This window comes from Charadrius vociferus, unplaced genomic scaffold (genome assembly GCF_000708025.1).
Source record: "Charadrius vociferus isolate BGI_N301 unplaced genomic scaffold, ASM70802v2 scaffold56, whole genome shotgun sequence".
NCBI classification, from domain to species: domain Eukaryota; kingdom Metazoa; phylum Chordata; class Aves; order Charadriiformes; family Charadriidae; genus Charadrius; species Charadrius vociferus.
Window position 1 is genome coordinate 955,831 of NW_009649057.1, and position 17,911 is coordinate 973,741.

Genomic DNA, 17,911 nt, shown 5'->3' on the forward strand with positions numbered 1-17,911 from the left:
CAGGAATGACTTTTACTCTCTTTGTGGAAGATCATCTCTCACACCACGATTATGTATCTCAGATACAAGCACTTAATAGATTTAAAAATGGAGAATAAATATCATAGGCACAAAGCTGTTGAATACAGGGCTCTCGTGTTTGTTAAGAGCAGATGGAGATCTGTGAAAATTGTGACAAATTCCCGTGAAGGAAGCTAGTTTTATTTTCAGGTAAAAGAACGATGAGAAGTTCATCCTACTAGCAGGTACCTGTCTATTGCTTGGATAAAAGCAGGCAGTAATTCTTAATTGTACAAGGCCAGAGAACAAAGTCTTTTTATTTCTGAAAGAGAAAGAATTAAAAAATACTGAGACATACCCTCTTCCACCATAGCATTTCCTTTCTGTGTGACTGCTTTAATGCGGGGCTCATGGCCTGCAATTTCGGCCTGCAAAGCCTGGTGCTTCTTTAGCAGATTTTGGACGCCAATTAAGTCCTTGCCTGAAAGATATAAAACGGTTAATCAGCTAATTCAAAGTCATCAGACTTAACAAAAGGAAGCTGCAACCAGTGCTAGACAAACTTGCAGAGTAAGTACTATCACAATGAAGACAGAGCACAATGAAAGCTAAGTTACCCATTGGAATTGTACAAGTAACGTAACAGTTAAAGAACCATGGGTGATGGCAAACATATAACTCCAGGCAATGTTAATTGCACTGAACATTTCAGAAATTTCCAGGGAATGTTCTACAAAGAGAAAAGTTGTAACAGAGCGATTCTAACATCTAAATCCTGGAGATATCAGGATGGACCAACCTCGGTTTGTTGAAGCTGCTATAGGTTCTTTTTCCCTAATCCAGGTCTCTTCATCCTCAATGTCACGGAAAAGCTGCTGCAGGCGAAGAGAATCTGCAAGCTTCTGCTTGCGAGCGACCATAGGATCTTTTAGAGCTTCGTAACGAGCTACTAAAGCTTCTTGTTTCTTCTTGATATTGTCAGCATCAAAGTGCCCAGCATCTTGGAACTGGCGTGCCTGGATGGTAATGCCATCTATACGATCCTAAAATTAATTCAGCAATAGCATTATGTCAGAATTTCTGTAAGATGGCTGTGACTGAAAACATTTTCAGGTCTTAGCTAATAAGTTATATTGTGACAGAAGAAGAAAACCTCAACTGCACACTGCCAGCACAATAATTTTTGCAAGAGATCATTTGCAAACAAAGGAACCATTTGCTGTGAAGTTCTATATTTAAAAATTGATCCGTTCTCCCTCCCCTCCCATTTCTTACAGTTACATGAAAACAAACTGAACAAGAATAAGCTGTTTACAAATGAAGAGTCTAAGGGGGAATTATTTCCTACACAAAGCACAGCACATCTTTTTAAGTTGGTATTCACAGCACAAAACAATGTTGTCCTGTCAGCAGGTCACAGTATGGAATCATTTTACTTTTGTCAAAGTCATGAAGATATTGTTCTTGGAGACATACAGTTTACGTTTCAGTTCAAAATTATTTCTGATAAATAAACTATAAAGCCCAGAGCTACAAAAATTATGAAAATACAGACCTGCTAAGGTGTCTGGAGTGAATACTTTAGAGTGAGCAAGGAGGCAAGGGCAAGAAGAAAAATTGTTTTCCTTACCTGATGGGCAGCGACATCTGCCTCTAGCAGAGCATGTTTCTTCTGAAGATTCTGAACACTAGTAAGGTCTTTTCCATAATCATCAGAAGCCAAGTGACCTTCTACTTCATACAGCCACAGCTCAATGTCTTCCACATTGCGATTAAACTGCTGCTGTTGATTGGCTTCACGCAGTTTTATACCTGATGGAGACAGAGTGGCAAGACGAAAAGACGACTTAAGTTTTCCACTTCATTAAACACACTTCCTGTCTTCTCCCAGCCAACCTCTACAAAAGAATTGCCCGTATTCTTTGGAGCAAGTCGTACCTTTGAGCTCAGTGGCCTCCAGAAGTTTCTTCCACAAGCTGATAACTTCGTTCATGCGAGCTGCCACTTCATCAGACGCATAGTGATTGACATCAATCAACTTCTGGCCAGCCTTCTCCAGTGCATCAATACGACTCTGATTAGCAGAAAGCTCGGCTTCAAAAGCCTGATGCTTCTGAACTTTACCTTGCAAGTTTGATGGATCCTACAGATAAAAAAAGAAAAAGAACGTTTCAATCCAAAACTAATATCAATAGGTCTCTGAAGAATTTTTAAAATTAGACTACATTCATATACATGCTAAGATGTCACCAGAGGATTTGGTGCCAAAAATATGCCTTAAATCAGAGTATTTCAGCTGCCGAATAAGCATGATTACAGCATGACAGGAAAAAAACCCTTGGGCTCAGGGAGAAATTACAATTTCTCCTGTTGCCATCAATACTGCCAACTACCAGCAACATTTTGGGCTGACACTGCTTCATATCATTAGACTGACTACATTAAGCCTGGTATTGCCTTAAAATTACTCTAACATTCATCTTTATGTTTACCTTGTATGCCTCATCTGTTGCAGTTTTCATTTTTTCATTAACCCAACTCTTTAGCTCATCAGAGTCTCGGAAAAACTGCTGCAGATGGAAGGAATCTGCCAGTTGAGCACGGCGGTACATAGCTCTTTCATGAAGGGCATTTCGGCGGCTCAGCAGCTGAAAAAAATGTAAAGGTTTTTAAATTCTTCAAGCTTGTAAGAACCACCACTTTATCTCTACTTTTGGAGAAGCTCCACTGACTTATCCTATATTGCAGTCACGCCATTTAAAACATTAAACGAGAACATGATTTAAAGTCTACAGTCAAAATCTATTTTAGATACTTACAGCATCTCTGCGTGTAGCAACATCATCCATGGCATAATGGTTATTCTGAATCAATTTGGTAGCAAACTCATCCAATGCCTAAAGAGAAAACAGTTTTCCATTTACTTGGTGTAATAAAAATTGTTTGTGCAATTTTACTTAGTAGATTAATTCTCAAAAGTTTATCACAGTAAAACTAACAGAAAGCCAGTAAGATAGCTATTGTTACACCCCTTTTTATTTGTACTATCACCCTGCAAGGGGAGGAGTGCAGATTTTTGACAAATCTTCATCCACACCTGTGCTAGCATGACATACAAGCACTGGGTTATTCAGCTCTCTGAGGCAGCAATGGATCTCTACCGTATCTTTTTCCACTATTTTCCATTTTAGAGACAATACACATCATTTAGAGATAATACATCCCCCATAACAGTGAATCATTCTGTAGAGCAAACCCCATCCTTCTCTGTTATTCTGCAGCAGTGTCTCCTCCCCAGTCAACAAATTCACTTGTTTTATTTCTTGCCCATTTAGTGATCACCTAATGTAAATGTCTTACTGTGATTTTCTCCTCTTGGGCACTTAGGGATTTCTCAAAGTCTTCATGCTTCTTTAAAAGAGCCTCCACGCTATCCAGAGAATCACCAAGGTCTTCATTCAGCAGAAATGCCTAAAGTAAGGAAATAAACACATCATTGGTTGTTTATGTTTCCATGCGCAGCTGCTCTAAGTCAACTCAAACACGGCCAGTGATGTTTCCTACCATATGATATTATTATCAAGTAATACTGGGATGGTGTTCCCTGTATGCCTCCAACAGCCAAAGGTTCTGAATAATTCTTTTTAGCTTCTTATTTAAACAGCATTTTACACGAGTTAAACATACATAAAAGCAATCTCAAGCCAACTTGTCACAACTAATAGTTTCAGCATTAGATGGAAATAGTTGTTGTAGCAGGTTGGGCAGTCAGATAAATAACTCTGCATGGCACCCTGTGCGTGCTCACTGGCAGTCACTGCCACTAGTAAATACCAATGGTTTAAGTCTATGGAAGACTAGTCAGAATGAAAACCAGCCACATCTGGAGAGTTCAAAGATATGCACTCACTTCTTGTTTGCTCATCCAGTTGTCAACTTGTTCAGTATCTCTGTAGAAAAGCTGCAGGTCCATGCACTGTTCATACTGCTGTCTGCGAAGCTCCCATAGTTCTAGCAAGGCAGATCTTTCATCTGAGAGGATGGTCAGCTAATCGATTGGGAAGAGGAACATATAATAATTTTATTTAACAGTCCAATTCATTTCCATCTCAACGTAAAACCAAGTTGAGACTCCAAAAAAGTGGTTAACACTGGACTGAAAACAACCTCCTGTGTAAAGAATCATTCTCTTGTTACTGGTATCATCCTCTTCATACAGGGCAAATCTTTTCTCAGCTTATCAAGCTTCAGTAGCAACTACAACCCTCTGACTACAGTCAGAAACCTCTCCTTTTCCAAATTACATCTACACAAGAGATATTTAATGGACGACCGCTTCTTTACTGCAGACCTCTTTGTAAGAGAAGCTCTTCAGCAAACCATCCTGCTTTCTCAGCCTCTAAAATATCTTTGGCCCACTCTCACTTATGACATTTGAACTGTCTGATTGACCAACGTTTCAATACGGAGACTTCATGAGAGGCCCCATTAGTTTGAAAATCAAAATTTAGAAATACTAAATATTTATTGACGCCTCTGATAGCAAACCTAAACATAGATAAACAGATAACCCACATTTCTTTTGAAGAAAAGATATACTATTAGCTCCTAACAGATAGTACTACAGTTCTAATAGTTCCTACTAATACATAGGCAGAAGCTGCCAATTTGAGAATGAAAAGAACATATTACTTAAATACATGAAAAAAGCCCTGTAACCTAGAGGGATGCTACTTTGCAGCTTACAATCCTAACAAGAAATGAACTTTACATTAAGGGACAAGGAAGAAAGAGACAAAACTCCTGTAGAAGTTCCTGCTCTCAACTTACCTTTTCTTTAACCTCATCAGAAGCATAGTGCCCAGCAGCAAGCAAAGCCTGGCCAGACTCATCAGCAGATTTGAAGCTATCTTCATGGGCATCAATTTCTCCCTATGAAAGAGGACATGAATAAGCTGTTACCAAAATTTATCTTAGAATAGAGTGTCAGAATATGAAAACTGCTATTGAAAATAACACAGAGACAACAGTTGGGACACCTGAATGATAAACATTCCACTATCTTTAAATACATTACACTTAACATGAAAACTAGATACCTAAGTATAAATTCATATATTAAAATGGAAGTAAAGGTTGGTTTTAAGCTGCACTCTTTCTGCTTACTTACAGCAATTCCTCACGATGGAGAACTAAAACAGTCGTTAGTCCAACTGACTGCTCCCAAGTCTAATTATTTTTAATAAAATATTATCAGAAGCATTCTCAAATACTTATTTATTAGTGTATCTCTACTATCAAGAAACAAAGTAAAAATATTCAATCAGGATAGCGATCTAGTACTGTTTTAGTTGCATGATCAAAGAATTCTAGTGATACAACGTCAGCAGCTCTGACTTGGAGACTGTGTTAGACATATAAATCAGTCCTTGAGTGTTGCTGACTGGATTTGGCTGTATATCCATTATACCTTATGTTCCTGATGTCTGTCTAGAAGGGCTTCTGCTCCAGCCACATCATTGGCAAGTTCATCAGCATTTATCAGAGCCTTCATCTCAGTCACCCAGCTGGTGAGGTCTCGGAAGTCCGCAAGAAAGCGCTGCAACCTTAGGAAAGCAGAAGAAAAAAATGGTTGGGAATAATTTGTTTGCATAGTTTCTCCATCCTTACCCCAAAGAAAGGGTTACAAACATAAAAGCTGTTCCCCACATAGAAATACAACAACACAATACCAAAATGCAACCAAAATATTAAATAACTAAATATGCTCTCAATCAAAAAAAGAAGCCTTTTAAAATTAGGAAAATGCTTGGTTCAACCATCAGTTTCTCAAAGACACGTTTTGCATGTAACTTATATTGAAAGTAAAAGGAATATTCCTAACTACAAGCCTGTATGTTGAAGACAACAGAAATCAAAAGATAGTTGTCAAGCAGAGTGTTTCAAGATAGCCCACAGGATTGCTTCTGTCACAACCATAACACAGTGTGTGTGGGGGGAACTGACAGAAAGTTTCAACTGCGCATGCCTCAGCCTCAAACCAAGCAAACAAATTCTCAGATTCCTTTCAGCATGCCTTTACAGTTATTGCCTTTGGCATGTGCTTAACACTTATCAGCAAAAATGATCCATTTCTGTTTTCCTTTTAAATTTGCTGTTAATTGATCTGAAGAGATGATGACAGGGAAGGCAAAGGAAAAATTATTACTTGTGTGGGTCTCCACCACCATAAATCTTGCGTTACAAGAGGGAACAAGCAGCAGAAAAACAAAAGCAGGAAGGATGTAAACTAACCACCATGTCAGGGTAAGTTTCTTTTTAGTATGGCTTCTTAACAGTGATCTAATAGATGATGTTCCATAGACAACCAGGCCAGTATAGAAACAAGACTGGACAAAGACAAATCCTACAGCAACACAGCCACTATCACAGAAACAGGTACTTCATTTCCATCACAACGTGAGGGAAAACTTCTTTACTTTGAGGGCAACAGAGCACTGGCACAGGCTGCCCAGAGAGGTTGTGGTGTCTCCTTCTCCAGAGATATTCAAAACCCACCTGGATGCGTTCCTGTCCAACCTGCTCTGGGTGACCCTGCTTTGGCAGGGGGCTTGGACTAGATGATCTCCAGAGGTCCCTTCCAAACCCTATCATTCTGTGATGCTGTGATTTAGCCTAGGACAATACATCAAACAATCTACCATACTTCAGTCTTCACAGAGAATCTTAAGCACTCCATAGTGAACAGATTTGTAATATGTGTATTAATAAAACCCACCAAAACTAAAATATAGTCAGATAATGTACTTCAAAATGCAGATACCAACTCAGGTGCGGAAAAAAAAGCAAACATCCTAAAACATCTAAGTGTCTATTTTCATAACTGAGCTACATCCACTGAGCTACATCCAGAACCCACCACCAAGCTGTAGGCATTTCATTGTCATATAAATATTTCTTTTACTGCAAGAAGTTATTGTAAAATATAATTTAGTGAACAAGACTGCTTCTGAAAACACCAGAATAATCCAAAAATTTTGGAAACAGCATACTTTTCTTCTCCTCCCAAGAGCCCTCTGTCAAATCTGAGTAAGGAAGAAAGGTCTTTTTGGCACAACAGTATTCCTACCTGTAGGAGTCATTAAGGCGAGCGTGTCTCTCTGCTGCCAGAGTTCGGATCTGTTCCCAGTTGGCAATCAGCTCCTCCCGTTTCACTTGAATTTGAGAAGCATTTATTGGGTGAGACTGCTGCAAACGGTCAGCTTCTGCACAAAGGGCCTTCACCTAAATCCAGTAACAAATAGTGAGTATACTTCTGGCCTTTAACAAGCAGGTTACCTCATTTAAATTGTAGGTAAAATGCATCTCGTATGGGTACCTTGTCTTCCAGAGCTGCAAGATCTCTTTCCAGGCCTTCATGCTTACGCAATAAAGCCTGCACACTGGCTAAGTCTCTGCCAAAATCGTCTGAGGCCATCAACTGCCCTTTCTCCTTAATCCAGCTGATTGTTTCATCCACATCCCTTCAAAACAAAGCACAAACTGAAAGCAGTCTATCTTGTATGGAAAAAAGAAGAAAGCAGGATGTTTTCCTGTACGTATGCCAGACGTAATGGCATACAAACCCATATATATAAACACTGCAGCCAACTACAACTATCCTTAAAAAAAACCCACCACCACCACCACCAAACTCCCCAAAACCTTAAAAAATTAGACTTTTTTTTTTAATCTCAAAAAACCTTGAAGCGCATTGGCAGGCCATTCTTCAGATGGCATCAACAAGACATGAACAAGGAATTACAGCACTGCTGAGCACCGTCACCTAGTAGGTCCATTTCCCACTTTGGACCCTTCTCTGATTTAATTACAGCGCGCATTCCAGAATGCTGTACATAGAGAGACACTGCTCAAAGACCCCCAGAACATTTGGATTGACATCCATCTGACAACAAACGCCCTTTTTAAGTTTCATCTAGGACAGAATTGAGGGAAAAAGCCCTCAGAGGAAAGAGAGGCAAAATTGCCATTCACAAGAATGAGCAAAACTGCCAACTTTTGAAAAGCTAAATCATAATGACTATTCTAAGGCAATTCTAGAACAACAAGTCCTATTCAACAAGTCCTGAGGAACAGAAAAGCAAAAACATTACGGACAACAGTAGCTCTTCTCATAATACTGTATGCAGCGGAATCCATCATTAAACATCCACACAGATATTACATCACCTCAGCAGATCCAGCCAAGATCATACCTGTTGAAGCGCTGAACTTCAGCTGCTCCAAAGAGCTTTCCTTGCCTCTGAAGAGCAAGCCCCTTAAGACGCTGCCAGCTTGCATTTACTTCATCCTGTTTGGACTTGATCAGTTCCTCTTCAGGGTGTTGTTCCTAGCAAGCAAAGGAAAAACACTATTTTCGTATGTTCTGTCATTTTACATCCATTGACAAAGCCTCTAAATGCTGCTGTTTTTCACAAGATCAATTCACAGTAACTGTACTTTCCAGATGATCACTCAATTTAATCATTTTCCTGAATCCTCACTGTATAAACATTCAATGCTCTTGCAGTAGTTTAAGTTTTCCCATGCGCTATTTAGTCAACGGGAAAAGGGCTGTAAACAGAATCTTTTTTGTCCTGGAATGCAATACTTCCTGCCCTGTCTCAACCTTTGATCAAAACCCAGATGACCTACCAGAAGAGAAGATACATTAATCCTGGTTGTCCAAGAGAAATACCTTTAACTCCAAATATGACAATTTCCCTTACTAGTCACTACTCCCCACATACTCAGGAGCATTCTCAGCTGGGACAGTTACTCAAGCTGTTCAGCAGAAGAACAAGTGAATCAAACGATGACCATGTAAGATTAAGACGGCCAAGGATCTAGGCAGATGTAGATTAAAGCTTAAAGAGCGGCTACCAAACCAGAGGGAAAAAGAGGAAGTTGCAGACAAAGCTTGCTGTGTTATACCAGACTTGCCAAGAGAGATTTTCAACACACATAAATGTTTACCTGGATAAGTTTGCCAGCAAACTGGTTCACTTCATTTACTCTTTCCTCATGAGCTGCAAGGTCTGTCTGGAACTCTTCAAACTTCTTTTGCAAAACCTCAACGTGCTCTAAGTCCTGCCCAAGCTCTTCTGAGGTCACTATTGCTTCCTATCACATTGAGGGGAAAAAAGTCAATTTCAGTATAGCTTATGGGAAATCACTACTAAAAATGAGGAAGCAAACTGTCCTAATTTTGAATAGGTTAGACAGTTGCAATCACCGCATTTAAAGTCAGATTTAAAGCTACAAAGTTTCCTCCATTAAACTCCCCCACACCAACATCTTTCCATTATAGCAGAAAATATGCACAATCAATAAGGGTATCATTTTTTTCATCTTGCTTGCTCCTCTTCATTTTTCAAGTTATCTAATATAACCAATTCTACTATCATAAGTTTTCTGTTCTGTGCATGATGATCACGATTACAACAACCTAAATTACTGAAACTAAATACGCACAGAAAAAAACATACTTTTAAAACTACAAAATAATTACCCATCCTATTTCAGAGTACACACAGTGACTTAAATTTGTTTACCTTTTTAGATTGTTTACAGGCATTTGCTGTAAGCTTCTGATGGAAAATTTCTTTATGAAAAGTGCACAGTTACATTCAGTAACAGTTATGAAGGGTTTACAGTTTGAACCCACAGTGACACAAAACAGCAAACCGTCATTAAGAAAACCTATATGATCATTTTGTGGCTTTTTTTCTTGATAGTGTGGTTTGTGGTCTGTTTCCTCAGAGTTCAAAGAATCAAGAGCCATCAGTTCTCTTGCAGAAAATGTCCTTACAATGTATATCTAACGATATTCCAATCATTAAGTAATTATGCACATACTGCTTGCTGGTTAGGCTGCCTACTTTCTATAACAGATCATTTAGAACATTTATTAAAAAAAATTTGCTTTTACATGTTGTAGAGTTCCCTTACAGGAAACTTGAATTTGATTACTATGAGACATACGAAGGTCTCCTCAAGGCAAAGAAATAATTGATTATGTTTAACTATGCTCTCCAACATGCAGGCTTCCTCCCTCAGTCTAGTGCCTTTTTTTTTTGTGCCTGCAAAAGAAGGAATAGTAGTTTGCATACCTACTGTTTACACAATATGAATAACCTAAATAAAACGTACAGGTGCCTTTAAAAGCTCTCGGTGACTACCTGAACTCGAGCAACTGTATGTCGATAGAAAATTTCCCCACAAACACATAAAATTTCCCATCAAGGCCGGTAATAATCTACCTTGTCATTGATCCAGTCCAAGACATCTTCACATTCCCGTAAGTATTGCACCAGCTTCTGAGCTTGCAACAATTTGACTCCCTTCTCCCTCATCTTTTCCAACAGTAATTCCCATAGTCGGTGCAGTTCCTGCAGCCGAGTCTAGAACAATAGGATGTTGTTACTAAAATCCTGTATCAGAGAAGATTAGATTTATTCCCTTCTTGACCTTAACAGAAGATTATTTTTCTTTCCCAAACCCGTATATCCTAAACCTTACTTTAGACAAAGGGTGGACAAAACTCATAACAATTTAATCTCCAGTGATTAGTTTTTAAATGACGTAAGGCAATGTAACAACACAAAATTAGAAATTACCGAACTGAGCATTTACACAGTTGTTATGAATTAATGAAGCTGTTAAATCATTACATTTACATAACTATGAGGTAAACATTTTGAGATAAAATTTGGTTTAAATTCTATGCTAGTGTGAAGTGAGGCCAAAAAGTTGCTGCAATCCTCTTCAAATGTTCAGTCTTTTACATGGAAGTCAACTCCCAATAAGTGAATCTCGTCTTTATTTTGGGATTTATTTTTATTTAAGACAACATGTTTTGTTTCAAGTGAAACTTGTGCCACTTTACAGTACTTTAACCACTTCTCTTAGCACTAGTCAGGTAATATATTTAGCCAACATTGTTAAGTAACATAATAGTGAAACACTAGGAGTAATTACTAGTTTTAATATTGAGTCTCTGTCTGGCTGCACTTTGCCTTTCAAAACTGTTGGGAGCAACCATAAATTTTATAGACAATTAAAAGAAAAACCACACTCCCACACAGAAACACAACTTGCAAAACAGGAAAGTATCTGCTCCACCCATCATCTATAATGCTTTGCTCATCGAGATCTGAAACTTGAAAGTCACGCTAGAGAAGCTTTTGAACATCCAGCATGGGTGGATACCCATGTAATCCATTTAGAAAGTTCAGTTAGGTAGGTTTCAAGGGAGGAAAGAGCTCACACAACTCCATTTCCCAGCACTGCCCAAAAGAATAGTGCAAATTGTCAACCAAGGAAGCAAGAAGACATTGGAAAACGAAGTTGCACTGCACAGCCAGAAGTTTCACCTACTCGTATGTGGGACCCGACTTGGGTAGCCGTTACTATTGGGCGCTGTGCAGTCCGGTACGGCGTGAAAGACTGAACCATTAAAAGGCAAATTACCACTCCAAACAAAACACAAATAACAACTTATATTGAGCAGCTAAGCCACAGTATTATTTAAGATCATCCAAGTGGTTTTTTTTCTATTTGTAGTAAAGATTATAGGATGACAATGAGATTTCTAAAATAAGCATTATCTTGGTTTTTTTTAATTATATAATGTATAAAAAAAATCTGCTTTTCTCAGTTGCCATCTTTTCTTAGTTACAATGAAATTATGAACATATTAGTTAAGTTTGATAATCACTACAACAATATCACAAGAGTTCTCCTTTTGAAAAGTTGTAACAGCTCATATCCAAATCTCATAAAGGAAAAAGCTTTAAACAACTTCTTTGCACTGAAGAAAAATGCAGCCATAAACAACAGTGAAACAACTGTGGCCCAGAAACAGCAGATTTAACAAAATGGGTCCTAGAGAAGAAGTCAGTACGCAGAACAAAAAAAATCAGTGTTTACTGGTGGGATACACACATGTATGTGCGTGGGAATAAGAGAGAAAATACTAACATAACCAGAGAAAAAAGAAAACACATAGGAAAAGGAGTAAAAGACAACTCTCAGGTCAAGCCATTGCTTAAAATTTACAGTTTGATCAGACTTTCTAGAACATTGATAACCACTCAAATACCGTCAAATGTAAACCTATCTAGTGTAGCAGCAAAGCTTTTAAAAATATATTTGTTGTTGCATTACACAGGTTGGGAGATTTAGAGAGAAAGAAAAAAACAACAATAGATCTCAGAAAAGGATTTGAAGAAAGCTTACTGCTTGTTATTGAGGAAGCAGCTGTCGTGAGAGATGCTCACTGCCGGATAAACAGAGCAGACAGAGCACTGTATTTGGAACTCACAGAAAAAGCCGTGGAACTCAAATTCAAAAGATATTTAAACATACGACCAGTATAACTTTACCAGAAAGTAAAGATCACTAGAGACCTGATCTGAGCCAGACAGAAATTAGATGTCTGAAGTTTACTGGTATGGTTGCTTGTGTTACTTATAATTATTATTGCAGAAAATTAAAGTGATGTATTTAAGCAAAAGAAAAAAGAGTGGTCAACATCCCTGACACCAGGCCTTGTGAATTTGCTGCTTCTTGATATTGTGCCATTTTGGAAAAAAACACAAGTATAATTAATCATTTCCCTTGCAACTTTCAAAATGTCTGTGAATTACTGAGGATTTTCCAGTCCAAGTTCCTGGACTCCACTGGCAGATTGTTCACCTCAGAACTGGATCCAAGAAAAGATAGGAGCTGGGTGCTCATGAAAGAGAAAAATATCTGTAAGCTTTACAAATACAAATTATCTTGTCATTTCACTAATCAAATACCTGTAGAATTTTTAAGTGTTTTAGAACACAGAGTTATCCATGCAATCTGCACAAAGTGTTTAAGGAAAAGCCTGCAGGGGTGGGAAGCAGGGAAGTTTTAAAACTCACTCTTATGGTTTCAGATGCAAAATGGCCTTCATTAATCATCTGATTTCCAGTCTCATCCAGTTTAATGATAGCCCCTGAATTGGCCTGCACCTCAGCTTCAAAGGCTTGGTGCTTCTGCAGCTTCCCCTACAAGTAAAACATCAAACAACGTGACTGAGATTTGGTGCACAGCCCTTCTTCACATTTCCCAGCGTCAAGATTTTTAGCGTATTCTATGCATATTCAGTACTGACAAAAACCCAGTAAAATAGCACAGTTGAAATCATAGCTGTACCATATGTTTCACGGGTGGATTCAAATATCTCAATTTTAGTTATTTCATTATTGTGTTTGCTCTTGTACACCACAGTGTTCCAACATCTAATAACCCATCAGCTAGTTCCACCCACACAAGTTATTTTTCTACAAATATCTCTTTTTTTTTTTGTGGAAGCAACGAGTTAATTCACGTTTATTTACAGAGCCAAAGTATCCAACAAATTCTAGGATTAAAGAAACCTGGTTTTACACTACTACTGAGTAACTTTTTCTATGCAGATTTAGCATCTAATTCATTATTAGAAATATTCCAATTATATCAGCAAAGAAACCAGGCTTCTGAAGAACACTTCGCAAGGCTGCAGGTATTTGCATCCATCTTTCTTCACCACTCTCAGATCAAGTTACATTTATGCATTTGTTCTGTCTCTCCCAGTTGACCTGCCATGCCCTAATATTAATAGTACCGGAACATAAAATGGCAGTAGGACTTGCCTGTAAATTGCTTGGGTCTTTGTAATTTTCATCAGATGCTATCTGCAGTTTCTCTTGGATCCATTTTTCAAGCTCATCTGCATCACGCTGGAAAAACTGGAATCGATAGGAATCTTCAAGTTTTTGGCGCCTTAGAGAAGATAGTTCCTTGAACCTGTGGTAACGGTCCAAAACTTGTTGACGCCTTTCTTGGATATCTTCTGCTGTTTCCAACACTTTTACACCACTCGGATCCATTTTCTGAAAGCCAAAAAAAATACATTTTGTTTGTATTATAGAACAGTGGCAGGGTAGGAAGGGATCCTACGTAGGAAAGAAAAGCCTGCGCTTTTTTAACTTCCATGTGGTTTACTTACAGTCTTACTCTGTGTGTGCAGGTATGTATATAAAATATAAATATTATACATACAAATAAATAAAAGCACACTTCTAAGAGAAAATAAGGGGAAAGGAATATTTACAAAGACATTTAACGTCTACTTGTTTTGAAAAAAACACGGCTGCAGTCATATAACGGCCACATCATCTTGAACTGTAGTGTAGCATGCAAGTGTCCAATACAAATGTTAAAAATGTGTTTCTGTGCACATATATATGTAGATATATAGACATAACGTGTTTCTTGTACAACATATAAAATCTGGAAACATTTTACTTACAATACTCAATATAGATAACCTAAATTAAGAATATTACTATTCTTTAAACAACAGCTAACTGGTCCACGTAAGTACATATATCTATATACATTATGTATAGATACACACACCCCTCTGTGTGTGCGATGCATCTCCTCTCTGTTCTCTCAGACAATTAAAAAAAGTTACAACCCCACCCTGCCGCTCCCTACCTAACCTTTCAAAAGCCGATACAGAGGCTCACAGTGCTTCACCGATCCAACCTTAGACAAGTTGGTCAAGGAGCGCTCGGTGTAACTGGTGATCTTGCTCTGACCACTGAGACTGGAAGTCCTTGCGCATCGCTTTATATACTAAAAAGCTGTTATTGTTACCACAGACAGCAGAGAACTGACACTACTTTATCTCCTTTCTATGCTTTATCTCCTTTCTATTAAAATTGGGATAACCTTTAATTTTCGGTTCCTAAACTTTCAAAAAGCAATCCGATTTTCCATAAGCGATTTATGTATTAGAACAGAACTGCAATACAAATTTGAAAAGTAGTATCATTATTGTCAGAGTTTGGATATTTACCCATTTATTTGACAACTCACTCTGCATATCAAGAAGCTGTTGCAACAAACACTCCGTGCTTGAACAATTATGCAATTAATGTCTTGATGTACAAGTGTTTACATGTATAGCTCACTAAATGCTTTTATTATAAATTCCGTAAGCATCAAGCTAAATGTACTTCCCATCAATCCTACCAAAGACAGGGAAGAAAACCCAGTCTACAACTGCACACGAAAAGACATGGGCAATCTCTTAAAATACTTTGTTAAATATGAAATTGCTATTTAGCCATTAGTTAGCCGCATGCTTTAATTAGACATGTATCCTGCGTAATTGCATGAAAAACTCCACAGGTTGGAAAGCGATCCATACTGCCATGTTTTCTGTTTGGTTTCCAAGCGCTTGTAAAGGGACCATCTGATAGAAAGGAACATATGGGGGCGAATTCACACATTCCCGAGCTCTCTTCCAACAGTCCCACCCTGCAAGAGCACAGCCGTCTCGGCAGCAGTTGTTACTCCCGTGAACTCTGAGCCCCAACTGCATTGCGGCAGTTTAAGGAAGGAAAGAAAATTCAGCTTTGCTTTCTCTTCCAGGCCTGGGCGTTTCGTTCGTTACTGTCAAAAGAGGGCAAGGAAAAAAAAAACAAACCAAAACAAAACAAATAAAAACCAGCCAGTCTGTGTAGACTGTATTATATAAATGAAGTCCAGGTTTCATCCGGCAGTGGTACCAAAGACTCCTCTTGATTAGTGTAGCTGGGTATTAAAAGATCAAAACCCTGAACATAACTTGAGCTCAACTATAGATCTGTTTTCCCGAGGAAGCAGCTGTTTTTTCAAGCCCTGTTTCAAACAGCCTTTTCCCTCCAGGAGAGCAAGTTATTGCTAAAAACTTCCCTTCCTGTGCTGTCACACTGTGTTTGAATTCCGACAACACTGCTTTTAAACTAAACTGTCTTCAGGAATAACAAAGCGGCAGTTAGTCTAAATGTACTGCAGGACTGCAGCCTGTCTCTCCGCTTATCCTGGTTATGGGCACTACCGGGAAAAAATGAAATCCTAGTGAGTCTTTGGAACCCTGTACAGTCTTTTGCTGTCAACTTCTATTTCAGTATTAGAAATAACCTCTACAGCTCAAGTGATTTAAAATCTTTTTCAGTTATTATTTAAATTATTCAAATATTAAATTATTTAACATTAAAAAAACAAACCAACAAATAGAAGACCTCCCGTAATTTAGCATAGTAGCTGGTTTGCCTCTCACCACGCAAGTCATGCAATCTGGCTCATCTTTTTGCTGGAATCTGTTAAAAGAAAGGCTCCTTTTATAACTACAGTAAGTCGAGCTAGTCAATTGTAAAAGAAGTGCTTTGGTCTAGCAATAATAGACTGTTCTTTCCTGCAGCGGATCAGCTGACGTCAGCAAGTCTGCGCTCTGCCAGCGCGCGATCAGCAGTCACCAGGGAGCTCTGAACTCAAAAGTCATCGATGCTGCAGAATGATGCAGTCCACCTCCGACGTTCTCACGCTCCCGCTGCGGTACCCCTCCTGAATACGAAGCAGTTCCCCGAAACCTTTCTAAACCTTCTTGGTTCAACTACATCGTTCGAAGGCAGCTAGGATACACCCCTAGCAAGAGAACCGCCAACAAGAAGTTGCGCTTTACGTTTTTTAACGTGAAAAACATGGCGTATATTGGGATGTACGCAAGTGCCCAGATAACCGGCCTCGTCCCCAGCCCTGTGCACATCGCTGCTGCCTCCGGCCCCTCCCGGCGCTGCCTGCGCCGGCTGATAAGGTCAGGCAAAGCGAACCTTCCAGGCGGTGCAGGCAGGAGGAACGCCGCGGCTCACAGCCTCAGTCTTCCCGACAGCCCCGGCAGGCATCACCCCAAGGACCGGCGGGTCTTAACTGTCCTGAAGGCATTTGCCACTGTATTTTGATGCTGTAAGACTAACTTTGGAAAGCCACTCGCCGGTTTATGTCTAACTAAAAAAATAATCAGAAACGCTTCTTCGCACTGTACCACTGTGGTGGCATTTAAAAACAAAAAAGCCAACAAAAAGATGTAAATTTAAGACAAAAAAAAGCCCCAAACCAAACTCATCATTCTCATCCGTCAATCTAAAATGATTAGCCTTCCCCAGATGACACAAATTATACAAAGGGTACACTAAAATTTGCAGGGGAATATACAACTGCAGATATTTACAGACACTGCAGTGCAACAACGATGATGTCAGCAACATCATTCAAGTTCGGGAAACAGCGGTATCGAGGTGGGTTAAACAGGAATTACAGCGTTGCCGCCAGGGCAGACACACATAAGAGCTGTCAGCATTTCCCTTACCAAAACACGTTTTCTGGGATTTAAAAACTCGAATGTAGAATACACGCAGCGCTATACAGAAGATTTTAGTGTACTTTAAAGAACAATTACATGAAGCTTAAAGAATTAAACCACTTTGCCTGAAAAGCAATCAGATACCAGTATACAAAGATCACTATCTTAAGAAGTAGTAAAATAATGACTTTCTCTTAAGACAAGCCCTGAAGTGCGTTCCACATATTCAGCATACATGACCCAAGTAACAGCCTGTAACATGAGTACTTTCCCTATCAAAACACTCCCCGCTTCCCAAGCACACACACGAGCAGCTTGATGGAATTTTTTGCATTCATCAATATTACGCATCCTAAATTTTGCCAAAAGAGCGTTTAACCGATATTGACTACTCCCTCCTGGGGAATGGGAACGGATTGCTGATCTTTTTACTTTAAGCAAAAAAAATCTGAATTCTAATACTGGATGTGAAAATAACCTTCAAAAGGAAAGGACAGAGGTGGGGGTGGAAATAACGTACGCTTTTCCAACTTTCATTTCTTCCGTTCACAGCTTCCCCAAAAGGCTAGGGAAGAAGTAAACCACTACATATGTCTCAAACACAAAACCGCTACTGCCCAGTTTAGAGCTAAGTTAGTAGCTCCTGGTACTGCAGGTAAATAA

General features: G+C 39.0%; 1 protein-coding gene across 3 annotated transcripts in view; it reads right to left on the reverse strand.

Annotated features, from left to right (window-relative positions):
• Nucleotides 1-13,943, reverse strand: part of SPTAN1 (spectrin, alpha, non-erythrocytic 1) — a 44,174-nt gene extending 30,231 nt beyond the window's left edge. For all 3 annotated transcript variants that reach the window (XM_009888026.1, XM_009888025.1, XM_009888024.1), the window contains exons 1-17: nt 13,707-13,943; nt 12,954-13,079; nt 10,302-10,442; nt 9,016-9,162; nt 8,256-8,389; nt 7,379-7,523; nt 7,130-7,284; nt 5,471-5,606; nt 4,831-4,932; nt 3,911-4,048; nt 3,361-3,471; nt 2,820-2,897; nt 2,493-2,648; nt 1,939-2,143; nt 1,631-1,812; nt 800-1,043; nt 359-481 (exon numbers count right to left, since the gene is read on the reverse strand). In XM_009888026.1, the coding sequence (XP_009886328.1) occupies nt 359-481; nt 800-1,043; nt 1,631-1,812; nt 1,939-2,143; nt 2,493-2,648; nt 2,820-2,897; nt 3,361-3,471; nt 3,911-4,048; nt 4,831-4,932; nt 5,471-5,606; nt 7,130-7,284; nt 7,379-7,523; nt 8,256-8,389; nt 9,016-9,162; nt 10,302-10,442; nt 12,954-13,079; nt 13,707-13,943 (2,560 nt within the window). The remainder of the gene's footprint in view (nt 1-358; nt 482-799; nt 1,044-1,630; nt 1,813-1,938; nt 2,144-2,492; nt 2,649-2,819; nt 2,898-3,360; nt 3,472-3,910; nt 4,049-4,830; nt 4,933-5,470; nt 5,607-7,129; nt 7,285-7,378; nt 7,524-8,255; nt 8,390-9,015; nt 9,163-10,301; nt 10,443-12,953; nt 13,080-13,706) is intronic.
• Nucleotides 13,944-17,911: the final 3,968 nt, after the last annotated feature.